The 14,424-nt window shown below is 46.0% G+C and overlaps 1 protein-coding gene and 1 long non-coding RNA gene across 2 annotated transcripts in view; one reads left to right on the top strand and one right to left on the bottom strand.

Moving 5' to 3' along the window:
* The window catches only part of kat6a (K(lysine) acetyltransferase 6A), a 51,086-nt gene that overhangs the window by 5,726 nt on the left and 30,936 nt on the right, over positions 1 to 14,424 (bottom strand). The window contains 12 exon segments of the mRNA XM_029678466.2: positions 8 to 275; positions 437 to 1,150; positions 1,252 to 1,435; positions 1,648 to 1,879; positions 9,663 to 9,756; positions 10,254 to 10,415; positions 11,258 to 11,399; positions 11,541 to 11,656; positions 12,530 to 12,642; positions 12,914 to 13,260; positions 13,696 to 13,810; positions 14,188 to 14,269. Coding sequence (XP_029534326.2) covers positions 8 to 275; positions 437 to 1,150; positions 1,252 to 1,435; positions 1,648 to 1,879; positions 9,663 to 9,756; positions 10,254 to 10,415; positions 11,258 to 11,399; positions 11,541 to 11,656; positions 12,530 to 12,642; positions 12,914 to 13,260; positions 13,696 to 13,810; positions 14,188 to 14,269 — 2,569 coding nt within the window.
* Positions 11,653 to 14,424, top strand: part of LOC115140234 (uncharacterized) — a 34,647-nt gene continuing 31,875 nt past the window's right edge. The window contains exon 1 of the long non-coding RNA XR_003865209.2: positions 11,653 to 11,837. This is a non-coding gene — a long non-coding RNA (uncharacterized LOC115140234). The remainder of the gene's footprint in view (positions 11,838 to 14,424) is intronic.

The raw sequence follows: 14,424 nt of genomic DNA, 5'->3' as shown, positions 1-14,424 counted from the left end.
GCCTCACCATCCTCCTCTGACTCTGTGAGGTTGGCTCGTTGGGCTCTCTTGGGCGGTGTCTCTGTGTGTCGTAGGGCGGAGCGGGCCGGGGGGTAACACCTCAGGGGGTGTCCCAGGGGGCTCTCCTCCTCCAGCCGGGGCATGGGCCTCTCAGAGTCAGAGTCTACGAAGGGCTCGTCCAGCACCTCGGTGGTTTCAGAGATTGTCTCTGTCACCACACTGCTGTGCGCGTGGCTGTGGCTGCGCTGACGCATGCGCCTCTTCCTCAACGGCTTCTGTGGAGACATGGGAACAGCTATTGAAATATAATAGACATTTTTTTGCAAACAAGCAGTAAGTAGTAACAAATAATCTTGCAAATGTTTCTTTAGAGGTTCCTACTATCTCATCATTTCAAGTGACCTGTATCAAGAAGAACTTTATTCTTTCCATTCACCTTGCACTTGAGCCCCAGGGTGGGCTTTGTGAGGATGGGTGGGGAGTGAGTCCCCCTCTCCTCGTCGTCATCATCATCTTCATCCTCCTCCTCCTCTTCCTCGCTGCTTTCACTGAAGCAGCTCCGTCTGACTGGAGGCGGGTCGCTGAGCCTGGGCACCAGGGGCAGCTGGGGCAAGGTTTCTCCGGGACCCTCACTCAGCCTGCGCTTGGGGCACCTCTTCTTCCCGGGAGGGCGCCCTCTGCTGCGTGGGGGAGGGACAGCAGGGTGCCTGCCAAGCATCTCTAGGGGCCTGAAGGTACCTGTAGAATCAGCCAGCTGTCTGTCTAAAGAGAACAGGGAGGGTGGGCTGCTGCCAGAGGTGGAGCTGATTTTAGTGCCCTCAGCCCTGTCCTCCTCCTCATCGAAATCCTGCACCTCCAACCGTATCTTTGGAGGTCGTCCCGGTCCCGGCCTCCTCTCAGTCCGCGGCCCATCCTTCACCTTGCCCCAGGGCCAGTTCTTGGGTGGGCGGCCCCTGCCCCTGCGCTCTCCGTTGGCGGGGGGAGGGGACCGGTGGTCGGGGACGGGCGGGGGACAGCGGACTGGGGAGGAGGCCGGAGAGCTTTGGCTGGTGGGGAACCCCGGGAAGCACTTTATCATCTCCTCCTCCTCCTCTTCCTCTTCTCCTCGGACGAGCCAGGGGAGTGGAGACACTTTGTGGCTAGGCTTGATCTGTAAAATATTAACTAAATTTACCTCTAATCCATTCAAGTCATTGTTGTAATGTCATTCATTTGAAATAAAAAAATATACTGAAGTATTATTTTATGCACCTCCTTGCAGGTATCCTCTCCTTCCTCCTCCTCCTCCTCCTCTTCGCCCTCTGAAACCACAGTGTTGGTGACGATGACGGGGGTCCAGCGGAGACAGTCTGGGTCCACCTCTAGCAGCCGGGGCCTGGCGGTGAGACAAGCCATGTGGCTGGACACCAGCTTCTCCTTACGCACCAGGACTAGCCTACAGGGGGACAGAGACAGTTTGGTTAACTCTACAGGAAGGGAAGAACTACTCTGAACAAATGACAGCTGCCAAACAGACGCGTTCTATGCTGTAGAATCGTCACGCCAGCTTTCAATGGGCTTGTAGTTTAGCAGGTTGTTGCTAATTTCTGCATCGTTGAATTTGTGTCATCATGATTATGCCTCTGAGTGTGTGAGAGAGTTTCTCACCGCTCCCCTCTCTGCTCCAGCATGTTGAGGTGGTGCAGCGTGGCAGTGATATCCTGGGGGCAGATGCCAGTGATCTTGCTGAGGCGTCGGATGGTGAGCTGGCGGTCGCGGACCTCATGGAGACACTCCAGCACCACGCTGCGCCAGTAGGCCATGTATGACAGACGACCCAGGTCTGACAGGGGCTTCTCTGGGGAGCCGGGCTGGCCCTCCTGCTTGGACAGCAGGTAGCCTGGAAGGGAAGGGGGAGGGGTGAGAACAAGATCAATGTTATAATCGGTAGACTATCCAAGCTCAATTGACATTGGTGTACACAATTCAGTCTATGACTGTTGGTGTATAAAATTCAGCCTATGACTGTTGGTGTATCCAATTCAGCCTATGACTGTTGGTGTATCCAATTCAGCCTATGACTGTTGGTGTATCCAATTCAGCCTATGACTGTTGGTGTATCCAATTCAGCCTGACTGCTGGCGTATCCAATTCAGCCTGACTGCTGGCGTATCCAATTCAGCCTGACTGCTGGCGTATCCAATTCAGCCTGACTGCTGGCGTATCCAATTCAGCCTGACTGCTGGCGTATCCAATTCAGCCTGACTGCTGGCGTATACAATTCAGCCTGACTGCTGGCGTATACAATTCAGTCTGACTGCTGGCGTATACAATTCAGTCTGACTGCTGGCGTATACAATTCAGTCTGACTGCTGGCGTATACAATTCAGTCTGACTGCTGGCGTATACAATTCAGTCTGACTGCTGGCGTATACAATTCAGTCTGACTGCTGGCGTATACAATTCAGTCTATGACTGCTGGCGTATACAATTCAGTCTGACTGTTGGCGTATACAATTCAGCCTGACTGCTGGCGTATACAATTCAATCTGACTGTTGGCGTATACAATTCAATCTGACTGTTGGCGTATACAATTCAGTCTGACTGCTGGTTTATACAATTCAGTCTGACTGCTGAGGTATACAATTCAGTCTGACTGCTGGCGTATACAATTCAGTCTGACTGCTGGCGTATACAATTCAGTCTGACTGCTGGCGTATACAATTCAGTCTGACTGCAGGTGTATACAATTCAGTCTATGACTGCAGGTGTATACAATTCAGTCTGACTGCTGGTGTATACAATTCAGTCTGACTGCTGGTGTATACAATTCAGTCTATGACTGCTGGTGTATACAATTCAGTCTATGACTGCTGGTGTATACAATTCAGTCTATGACTGCTGGTGTATACAATTCAGTCTATGACTGCTGGTGTATACAATTCAGTCTATGACTGCTGGTGTATACAATTCAGTCTATGACTGCTGGTGTATACAATTCAGTCTATGACTGCTGGTGTATACAATTCAGTCTATGACTGCTGGTGTATACAATTCAGTCTGACTGCTGGTGTATACAATTCAGTCTATGACTGCTGGTGTATACAATTCAGTCTATGACTGCTGGTGTATACAATTCAGTCTATGACTGCTGGTGTATACAATTCAGTCTATGACTGCTGGTGTATACAATTCAGTCTATGACTGCTGGTGTATACAATTCAGTCTATGACTGCTGGTGTATACAATTCAGTCTGACTGCTGGCTTATACAATTCAGTCTGACTGCTGGCGTATACAATTCAGTCTATGACTGCTGGCGTATACAATTCAGTCTATGACTGCTGGCGTATACAATTCAGTCTATGACTGCTGGCGTATACAATTCAGTCTGACTGTTGGTGTATACAATTCAGTCTGACTGCTGGTGTATACAATTCAGTCTGACTGTTGGTGTATACAATTCAGTCTGCCTGCTGGTGTATACAATTCAGTCTTACTGCTGGTGTATACAATTCAGTCTGACTGCTGGTGTATACAATTCAGTCTGACTGCTGGTGTAGCTGGTGTATACAATTCAGTCTGACTGCTGGTGTATACAATTCAGTCTGACTGCTGGTGTATACAATTCAGCCTGACTGCTGGCGTATACAATTCAGCCTGACTGCTGGCGTATACAATTCAGTCTGACTGCTGGCGTATACAATTCAGTCTGACTGCTGGTGTATACAATTCAGTCTGACTGCTGGTGTATACAATTCAGTCTGACTGCTGGTGTATACAATTCAGCCTGACTGTTGGTGTATACAATTCAGCCTGACTGTTGGTGTATACAATTCAGTCTGACTGCTGGTGTATACAATTCAGTCTATGACTGCTGGTGTATACAATTCAGTCTATGACTGCTGGTGTATACAATTCAGTCTATGACTGCTGGTGTATACAATTCAGTCTATGACTGCTGGTGTATACAATTCAGTCTGACTGTTGGTGTATACAATTCAGTCTATGACTGCTGGTATATACAATTCAGTCTATGACTGCAGGTGTATACAATTCAGTCTGACTGCTGGTGTATACAATTCAGTCTATGACTGCTGGTGTATACAATTCAGTCTATGACTGCTGGTGTATACAATTCAGTCTATGACTGCTGGTGTATACAATTCAGTCTGACTGCTGGTGTATACAATTCAGTCTGACTGTTGGTGTATACAATTCAGTCTGACTGTTGGTGTATACAATTCAGTCTGACTGCTGGTGTATACAATTCAGTCTGACTGCTGGTGTATACAATTCAGCCTGACTGTTGGCGTATACAATTCAGCCTGACTGCTGGCGTATACAATTCAATCTGACTGTTGGCGTATACAATTCAGTCTGACTGCTGGTTTATACAATTCAGTCTGACTGCTGGCGTATACAATTCAGTCTGACTGCTGGCGTATACAATTCAGTCTGACTGCTGGTGTATACAATTCAGTCTGACTGCTGGTGTATACAATTCAGTCTATGACTGCTGGTGTATACAATTCAGTCTATGACTGCTGGTGTATACAATTCAGTCTATGACTGCTGGTGTATACAATTCAGTCTATGACTGCTGGTGTATACAATTCAGTCTATGACTGCTGGTGTATACAATTCAGTCTATGACTGCTGGTGTATACAATTCAGTCTATGACTGCTGGTGTATACAATTCAGTCTATGACTGCTGGTTTATACAATTCAGTCTATGACTGCTGGTGTATACAATTCAGTCTATGACTGCTGGTGTATACAATTCAGTCTATGACTGCTGGTGTATACAATTCAGTATATGACTGCTGGTGTATACAATTCAGTCTATGACTGCTGGTGTATACAATTCAGTCTATGACTGCTGGTGTATACAATTCAGTCTATGACTGCTGGTGTATACAATTCAGTCTATGACTGCTGGTGTATACAATTCAGTCTATGACTGCTGGTGTATACAATTCAGTCTGACTGCTGGCGTATACAATTCAGTCTATGACTGCTGGCGTATACAATTCAGTCTATGACTGCTGGCGTATACAATTCAGTCTATGACTGCTGGCGTATACAATTCAGTCTGACTGTTGGCGTATACAATTCAGTCTGCCTGCTGGCGTATACAATTCAGTCTGACTGCTGGTGTATACAATTCAGTCTGACTGCTGGTGTATACAATTCAGTCTGACTGCTGGTGTATACAATTCAGTCTGACTGCTGGTGTATACAATTCAGTCTGACTGCTGGTGTATACAATTCAGTCTGACTGCTGGTGTATACAATTCAGTCTGACTGCTGGTGTATACAATTCAGCCTGACTGCTGGTGTATACAATTCAGCCTGACTGCTGGTGTATACAATTCAGTCTGACTGCTGGCGTATACAATTCAATCTGACTGTTGGCGTATACAATTCAGTCTGACTGCTGGTTTATACAATTCAGTCTGACTGCTGGCGTATACAATTCAGTCTGACTGCTGGCGTATACAATTCAGTCTGACTGCTGGCGTATACAATTCAGTCTGACTGCTGGCGTATACAATTCAGTCTATGACTGCTGGCGTATACAATTCAGTCTATGACTGCTGGCGTATACAATTCAGTCTATGACTGCTGGCGTATACAATTCAGTCTATGACTGCTGGCGTATACAATTCAGTCTATGACTGCTGGCGTATACAATTCAGTCTGACTGTTGGTGTATACAATTCAGTCTGACTGCTGGTGTATACAATTCAGTCTGACTGCTGGTGTATACAATTCAGTCTGACTGCTGGTGTATACAATTCAGTCTGACTGCTGGTGTATACAATTCAGTCTGACTGCTGGTGTATACAATTCAGTCTGACTGTTGGTGTATACAATTCAGTCTGACTGCTGGTGTATACAATTCAGTCTATGACTGCTGGTGTATACAATTCAGCCTAGGACTGTTGGTGTATACAATTCAGCCTAGGACTGTTGGTGTATACAATTCAGTCTGACTGCTGGTGTATACAATTCAGTCTATGACTGCTGGTGTATACAATTCAGTCTGACTGTTGGTGTATACAATTCAGTCTATGACTGCTGGTGTATACAATTCAGTCTGACTGTTGGTGTATACAATTCAGTCTATGACTGCTGGTATATACAATTCAGTCTATGACTGCTGGCGTATACAATTCAGTCTATGACTGCTGGCGTATACAATTCAGTCTGACTGTTGGTGTATACAATTCAGTCTGACTGCTGGTGTATACAATTCAGTCTGACTGTTGGTGTATACAATTCAGTCTGCCTGCTGGTGTATACAATTCAGTCTGACTGCTGGTGTATACAATTCAGTCTGACTGCTGGTGTATACAATTCAGTCTGACTGCTGGTGTAGCTGGTGTATACAATTCAGTCTGACTGCTGGTGTATACAATTCAGTCTGACTGCTGGTGTATACAATTCAGCCTGACTGCTGGCGTATACAATTCAGCCTGACTGCTGGCGTATACAATTCAGTCTGACTGCTGGCGTATACAATTCAGTCTGACTGCTGGTGTATACAATTCAGTCTGACTGCTGGTGTATACAATTCAGTCTGACTGCTGGTGTATACAATTCAGCCTGACTGTTGGTGTATACAATTCAGCCTGACTGTTGGTGTATACAATTCAGTCTGACTGCTGGTGTATACAATTCAGTCTATGACTGCTGGTGTATACAATTCAGTCTATGACTGCTGGTGTATACAATTCAGTCTATGACTGCTGGTGTATACAATTCAGTCTATGACTGCTGGTGTATACAATTCAGTCTGACTGTTGGTGTATACAATTCAGTCTATGACTGCTGGTATATACAATTCAGTCTATGACTGCAGGTGTATACAATTCAGTCTGACTGCTGGTGTATACAATTCAGTCTGACTGTTGGTGTATACAATTCAGTCTATGACTGCTGGTGTATACAATTCAGTCTATGACTGCTGGTGTATACAATTCAGTCTATGACTGCTGGTGTATACAATTCAGTCTGACTGCTGGTGTATACAATTCAGTCTGACTGTTGGTGTATACAATTCAGTCTGACTGTTGGTGTATACAATTCAGTCTGACTGCTGGTGTATACAATTCAGTCTGACTGCTGGTGTATACAATTCAGCCTGACTGTTGGCGTATACAATTCAGCCTGACTGCTGGCGTATACAATTCAATCTGACTGTTGGCGTATACAATTCAGTCTGACTGCTGGTTTATACAATTCAGTCTGACTGCTGGCGTATACAATTCAGTCTGACTGCTGGCGTATACAATTCAGTCTGACTGCTGGTGTATACAATTCAGTCTGACTGCTGGTGTATACAATTCAGTCTATGACTGCTGGTGTATACAATTCAGTCTATGACTGCTGGTGTATACAATTCAGTCTATGACTGCTGGTGTATACAATTCAGTCTATGACTGCTGGTGTATACAATTCAGTCTATGACTGCTGGTGTATACAATTCAGTCTATGACTGCTGGTGTATACAATTCAGTCTATGACTGCTGGTGTATACAATTCAGTCTATGACTGCTGGTTTATACAATTCAGTCTATGACTGCTGGTGTATACAATTCAGTCTATGACTGCTGGTGTATACAATTCAGTCTATGACTGCTGGTGTATACAATTCAGTATATGACTGCTGGTGTATACAATTCAGTCTATGACTGCTGGTGTATACAATTCAGTCTATGACTGCTGGTGTATACAATTCAGTCTATGACTGCTGGTGTATACAATTCAGTCTATGACTGCTGGTGTATACAATTCAGTCTATGACTGCTGGCGTATACAATTCAGTCTGACTGCTGGCGTATACAATTCAGTCTATGACTGCTGGCGTATACAATTCAGTCTATGACTGCTGGCGTATACAATTCAGTCTATGACTGCTGGCGTATACAATTCAGTCTGACTGTTGGCGTATACAATTCAGTCTGCCTGCTGGTGTATACAATTCAGTCTGACTGCTGGTGTATACAATTCAGTCTGACTGCTGGTGTATACAATTCAGTCTGACTGCTGGTGTATACAATTCAGTCTGACTGCTGGTGTATACAATTCAGTCTGACTGCTGGTGTATACAATTCAGTCTGACTGCTGGTGTATACAATTCAGTCTGACTGCTGGTGTATACAATTCAGTCTGACTGCTGGTGTATACAATTCAGCCTGACTGCTGGTGTATACAATTCAGCCTGACTGCTGGTGTATACAATTCAGTCTGACTGCTGGCGTATACAATTCAATCTGACTGTTGGCGTATACAATTCAGTCTGACTGCTGGTTTATACAATTCAGTCTGACTGCTGGCGTATACAATTCAGTCTGACTGCTGGCGTATACAATTCAGTCTGACTGCTGGCGTATACAATTCAGTCTGACTGCTGGCGTATACAATTCAGTCTATGACTGCTGGCGTATACAATTCAGTCTATGACTGCTGGCGTATACAATTCAGTCTATGACTGCTGGCGTATACAATTCAGTCTATGACTGCTGGCGTATACAATTCAGTCTATGACTGCTGGCGTATACAATTCAGTCTGACTGTTGGTGTATACAATTCAGTCTGACTGCTGGTGTATACAATTCAGTCTGACTGCTGGTGTATACAATTCAGTCTGACTGCTGGTGTATACAATTCAGTCTGACTGCTGGTGTATACAATTCAGTCTGACTGCTGGTGTATACAATTCAGTCTGACTGTTGGTGTATACAATTCAGTCTGACTGCTGGTGTATACAATTCAGTCTATGACTGCTGGTGTATACAATTCAGCCTAGGACTGTTGGTGTATACAATTCAGCCTAGGACTGTTGGTGTATACAATTCAGCCTAGGACTGTTGGTGTATACAATTCAGTCTGACTGCTGGTGTATACAATTCAGTCTATGACTGCTGGTGTATACAATTCAGTCTGACTGTTGGTGTATACAATTCAGTCTATGACTGCTGGTGTATACAATTCAGTCTGACTGTTGGTGTATACAATTCAGTCTATGACTGCTGGTATATACAATTCAGTCTATGACTGCTGGTGTATACAATTCAGTCTGACTGTTGGTGTATACAATTCAGTCTATGACTGCTGGTGTATACAATTCAGTCTGACTGCTGGTGTATACAATTCAGTCTGACTGTTGGTGTATACAATTCAGTCTGACTGTTGGTGTATACAATTCAGTCTGACTGCTGGTGTATACAATTCAGTCTGACTGTTGGTGTATACAATTCAGTCTGACTGCTGGTGTATACAATTCAGTCTGACTGCTGGTGTATACAATTCAGTCTGACTGCTGGTGTATACAATTCAGTCTGAATTGTATAAAAAAAATGCTACTATCTCTACCACAACATGATAGTGGTTCAGCTTTCCTCAAAACAACCACCTTCTAAAGCATCCCATTCCAAACAGCTAAGCGGAGTAGGAAGGGGCCAATGAGGTTTCATTTATTCAACTCAACAAGGAATTGGACTGGACATTATTCATTACAGCTACTTTGAATCAGATCCCAAAGTGTTGCTAGTTCAATTCAATGGGATTGACTGCTATTCTGATGGCATTGACCCACAACTCGACAGCAGCTTAGAGCAATTTGCACTGCATCAAAGAGGAGCTGTAGCTGAGCCTGGGCGGAGCTCCTTACTGAAGTCGATGAGGAAGCGACCGTAGCCTTTGCGCTGGTACTGGGGAAGAATCATGATGCAGGACACGTTGTACTTCTGTTGACAATGCTTCTCCTGGAGGGGGAAAGAGAGCGTGAAAGATTCCAATGAGGGGGGGAAAGGCATGGTAATGTACTCTTGAGAAAAAGTAGAGGTCTCTGTGTGTGTGTGTGTGTGTGTGTGTCTGTGTAAAGATCATTGCAGTGTTTTGGCAGCTATTCTGTATGTTAATAAGAGCACCTGCATCCGTACAGACAGTAAGCGGTGAGACAGAGCATCAAAGCAGCCGAGGTTTCTCTGCATACTGAGGTATTTCACTAGCATACTGAGGTATTTCACTAGCATACTGAGGTATTTCACTAGCATACTGAGGTATTTCACGAGAACAGAATGAAGGTGCGTCCAGACACTGATCTAAAGACAACTTTGTGCAATTCCACTAATGGTTAAGGTTAGGATTTATGGGAGGGTAAGCTGATCCTAGATCTGTCCCTAAAGGCAACTTTAGGGTTTAACCGGTTGTGATTATTTATGGATGTGTTCATTTTGGATGATTTGGTGGTTAGACGTACCTTAGAAAAGTAGCCCACCAGGTGGCAGCCCTTGCTGTCATTCTGTGTTAGAACGTAGAAGAGGAAGGGCTCCACGTCGTAGTACAGCGTCTTGTGATCCAGGAACAGCTTGGCCAACAGACACAGGTTCTGACAGTAGATTGTACTCATGTTCCCATCCACCTGAGAAAACAAAACAAACACACCATGAATAAATTAAATGAATGAACCTGTATTGCCTGAAAGGAATCTGATTTGCATGACATGAGCACAGAGAGCAACCACCAAGCTGCCGAGGCAAACGTGCACATGAATATACCAAATACAAGTATGACATGAGTTTGACTACAATGATCCACGTTTAAAAGGGCAGTCTTGACTGCACCATTCAGCCCTTTTCCGAACCTTAAAATGAGTAACTATGAGACAGACACACGTGGGATATGGGAGAAGGGGACTAGTCTCAGACAGTAATGACAATGATGTGAGCCATGGCATCTCTGGTGTCCCTGGCTGGGAGAGAGAGAGGAGGAGAGGGGCTCCCTGGCACATAGCCTGACATCCCAGCTATTTTACTCTGCTGCTGAGTGAGGATGAGTCAGTAGGGGACGAGTCAGGACGGGACGGGCTGCAGAGGCAATGAAACCAGAGCTGCAAACGCCATCCTACCAGACAGACGGACTTGCCCCTCAATTAGGCTGCGTTTACACAGGCAGCCCATTTCTGATCTCTTTTCCACTAATTGGTCTTTTGACCAATCACATCAGATGTTTTTACATCAGCTCTTTTTCAGTGCCGATCTGATTGGTCAAAAGTCAAATTTGTGAAAAAAAGATCACAATTGGGCTGCCTGTGTAAAAGCAGTATGTAGAGTTCTCAATTCTCAACCTTCAGTCCACAGAGAGTCTTTGTGACACGGAGCACAGGATGTGGCAGGAGCGGTGTGGCTTGTGGCAGGGAGGTGGCCTCCATCTGCTTCTCTCTCTTTCTCTGTCTGTATTCCTCTGTCTCTCAGTCTGTCTCACCTCGAACACGGAGACACCATCCTTCCTGTAGATCTCATTGGCTGGAGGGTGGAACCAGGCACACTTCCTCATGTGCTGGAAGAGGATGCTGCGACTCTTCACGTAACGCAGGCAGAACTCACACAGGTAGAGCTTAGGCAGTCTGGGACAGGAGATGGAGGGAAATGGATGAGGACCAGACAAGAGCAAAACTGACTTTAAGTCATTAACATCAATTATACGAACACAAACTAACAGTGGACTGACTCAGAGTGGAGCATGTGAAATGTTTGTGCTCGTTTACCTGCTGAACTCTTGTGGATACGGAGAGGAGTACCAAGTCTGGATCTCAAACTTGCCAAACTCGATGACAGACGGGCAACGCATTTGGGGATCTGGAGGGCCGGTCACCCCCACTTTCTGCATAGGCAAGAGAAAGAGAGAGAAAACGAGAGCAGAGAAGGGGGGTTCAGGTTTGGAGCTCCAGTATCAAGTGAAGGCCAGGTTTTCCAACAGGGGATTAAGAAAAGAACATGGATCAGACCGAGATTACACACCAGGGATTACTGGGCCTCTGACTGCCCCTGCCTAACCCAGCACGGTATGCCCGACACACACACTAGGGCCTGGCACGCACCGGCACTCAAACACACAGTGACAGAAAGACATATACACACGCCAAGGCACACCCACACAGGCACAGTAAAACAAACAGGCACACCCACTCCGGCTCCTGTGCAGCTGGCACCCTGACGCCTGCTTACATAATTATTATTAGCTCTCTGGTCTGTCTTGAGTGGAAACTCCAAGCATCTGCTGACACGCGCTGGTAATCACATACTCCCAAACAAAAACACACACACACACAAAGGCTAGTCGACCCTGCCTACAGAGTCAGGTCTGCTTTGAATCTTTTTCACTGACTGATGTGAGAGAGGATCCACTCTCAGAGGAACACAAACAGGTTCACAATGGGTCTAGTCTACAATGTAATTGTAAACAAACCACAACAGGAAACCATCAATTATAAAATACGAAGTTGAAATAACGCTGAGCTTGCACCTACTTTTCACCAGCCTTTCCTATTCTCCTAAGACCAGAATGAAACGCTACGTTGGGACAGAGCGTTTCTCCTGTGATGTACGGCAGTGATCTGAAGCTCTGATCTGTCTGTGCCAGTGAGGGATCACAGCGAATATATTGATCAGCTCTGCCCTGACAATGCACTGAACCACAGTGCCCCCTCTCTCCCACACACAAAAACACTTTCTTTGTCTCAGTCTTTGTGGTTACCTGTAGCGCCAGCTCCTGGATGTGTCTGAAGAGTTCCACGTCTTTCTCTGTCAGGTTCTCGTTTCCTGGTAGCTTGTCCTCATCCTCACGCCAGTCACTACTGTCCTGATTGTCTGTGAAGGACAGACAGAGGGGGACAGTAAGTCTGTGGGACACTTACAGAAAGGGGACAGTATATTCATGTTTTAAGGTTCTGACTGACACACAAAGTGCTAGAACTGACAACTGTGTGGACACTGGGCCAGTTCTCAAAGACCAACAACCACTATGCAGATGTTGGGTCTGTCTGAAGGACATAGTATGAAGTACAGCTTTTGACTGATACAAATACAGCCACTACAACCCCTCATTCACCCTCAGTATTCAATGCATTATTCAGCATACCCTCCTCACCTGTCCTGTCGTCCCCCTCGTCCTTGCGTATGGCCTTCTTGCGGATGCGGTATTGCTGGGAGTAGTCCACCTCGTGCTGGGCCTTGCGTCCGTCGGGCGAGGGCGTGAAGAACTTTGTGAGTGCGTCAATCAGGCCCTTGGTCTTCTTGTTAAAGCGAAGGCCTCCCTGCTCCGACGAGTCCTCTCGTAGGGAGAACAGCAGCCGGTCGTCGCCAGGATAACCCTCGCAGGACGAGCTAGACGACGAGTGTGGTGAGGAGGAGCCCTGCGAGCGACGCCCCCCCTTCCGCCTGCCACGCCCACCCGGCCCTCGCAGCTTCTTGAATGGCCTGGCCGGTCTGCAATGGGAGACAGGACTATTCAGACACCCACCAGCTAATAGCAACACCCTATATAGACTAAGGCCTGGTAATTTGGAATACATTTACATAGCAACAAGAGCAACAGAAGACAGTCAAAAATGTTTTGGCTGTGTTTCCAATGATCAAGTATTGTCAATAAAAGAGTACGGCTAGGTTCCCCACTCCCACATTAAACAACTCCATTTGGTTGATCAGCGAGTGTCATATAGCTAGATTCTAGGCTCCAAAGAAGCTTCATTTATGGCATGAAACTCAGCTCTTAGACTAATAGGCAGTCATTAAAAACAGTCTGACTGGCCAGTGAAACTCTAGTGGGGCTGATCTGAAGCGACCCGCTGTGTTTTACAGGTCTAGCACCGTGTCGTACTGCTAGCTCCCAGACGGTGCTGCTCTCTTCATGTCGTTACCAACCTGTTCTTGGGTCGTCCCAGTGGTGCGTTGTAGCGCCGTTTGATTTGTGCTGCCTTTTCATGCAAGAGCTTTCTTCCCTTTTTCCTGGGCTGACAGATCTGACAGATCCACATGCCTGGTGGGAGAGCAGAACAGATCAGAAGAGATCCGATCAGAAGAGATCAGGAGTGTATTAGCTTAGCTGGCCTGAAACCTCTTCTTCAGTACTACCACCATACACTGACATCACTACACAGTACCACCAGCATTAAAACCACAATAAAGATCCATGTCATTACACTGGTGGAAAGAGGTACCGTCTTGGTTTGTGGTCCTTCTGAGCTTTGTCATTTGTTCCCAATTATCTCATGGCCATAGTCGTTTAGATGTACAGTGGATCCATTTACTGCACAGAGGTAGGAATTTCCAGGGACAGCGCATGTTTAAGTGGGTTTTATTAGGTACATTAGGAGGGTCAGGGGTAGGAGAAGAAGTAGTGGAGAGGGGGGTTACCTTTTGGCATCCGCATCAGTGGGGGGTCACAGCACTCCATGTGGAACCCCCGGTCACAGGAGTCACAGAACAACATGTTCTCCTAAACGCACGCACACACACACATACACAGTAAAAATTTGGTCACTCCCTGCTGTCATGTTTACATAGTTGACATTTCCACCATTTGCATATCTCCCTCCAACCAGAACTGTACTGTACTTGGCAGGTCTGAGGAGAGAGAGAACCATCTGCAGC

This window comes from Oncorhynchus nerka, linkage group LG13 (genome assembly GCF_034236695.1).
Source record: "Oncorhynchus nerka isolate Pitt River linkage group LG13, Oner_Uvic_2.0, whole genome shotgun sequence".
Lineage (NCBI taxonomy): Eukaryota > Metazoa > Chordata > Actinopteri > Salmoniformes > Salmonidae > Oncorhynchus > Oncorhynchus nerka.
The sequence above is the reverse complement of the archived record's forward strand: the minus strand, read 5'-3'. Positions and strand labels throughout refer to the sequence as shown.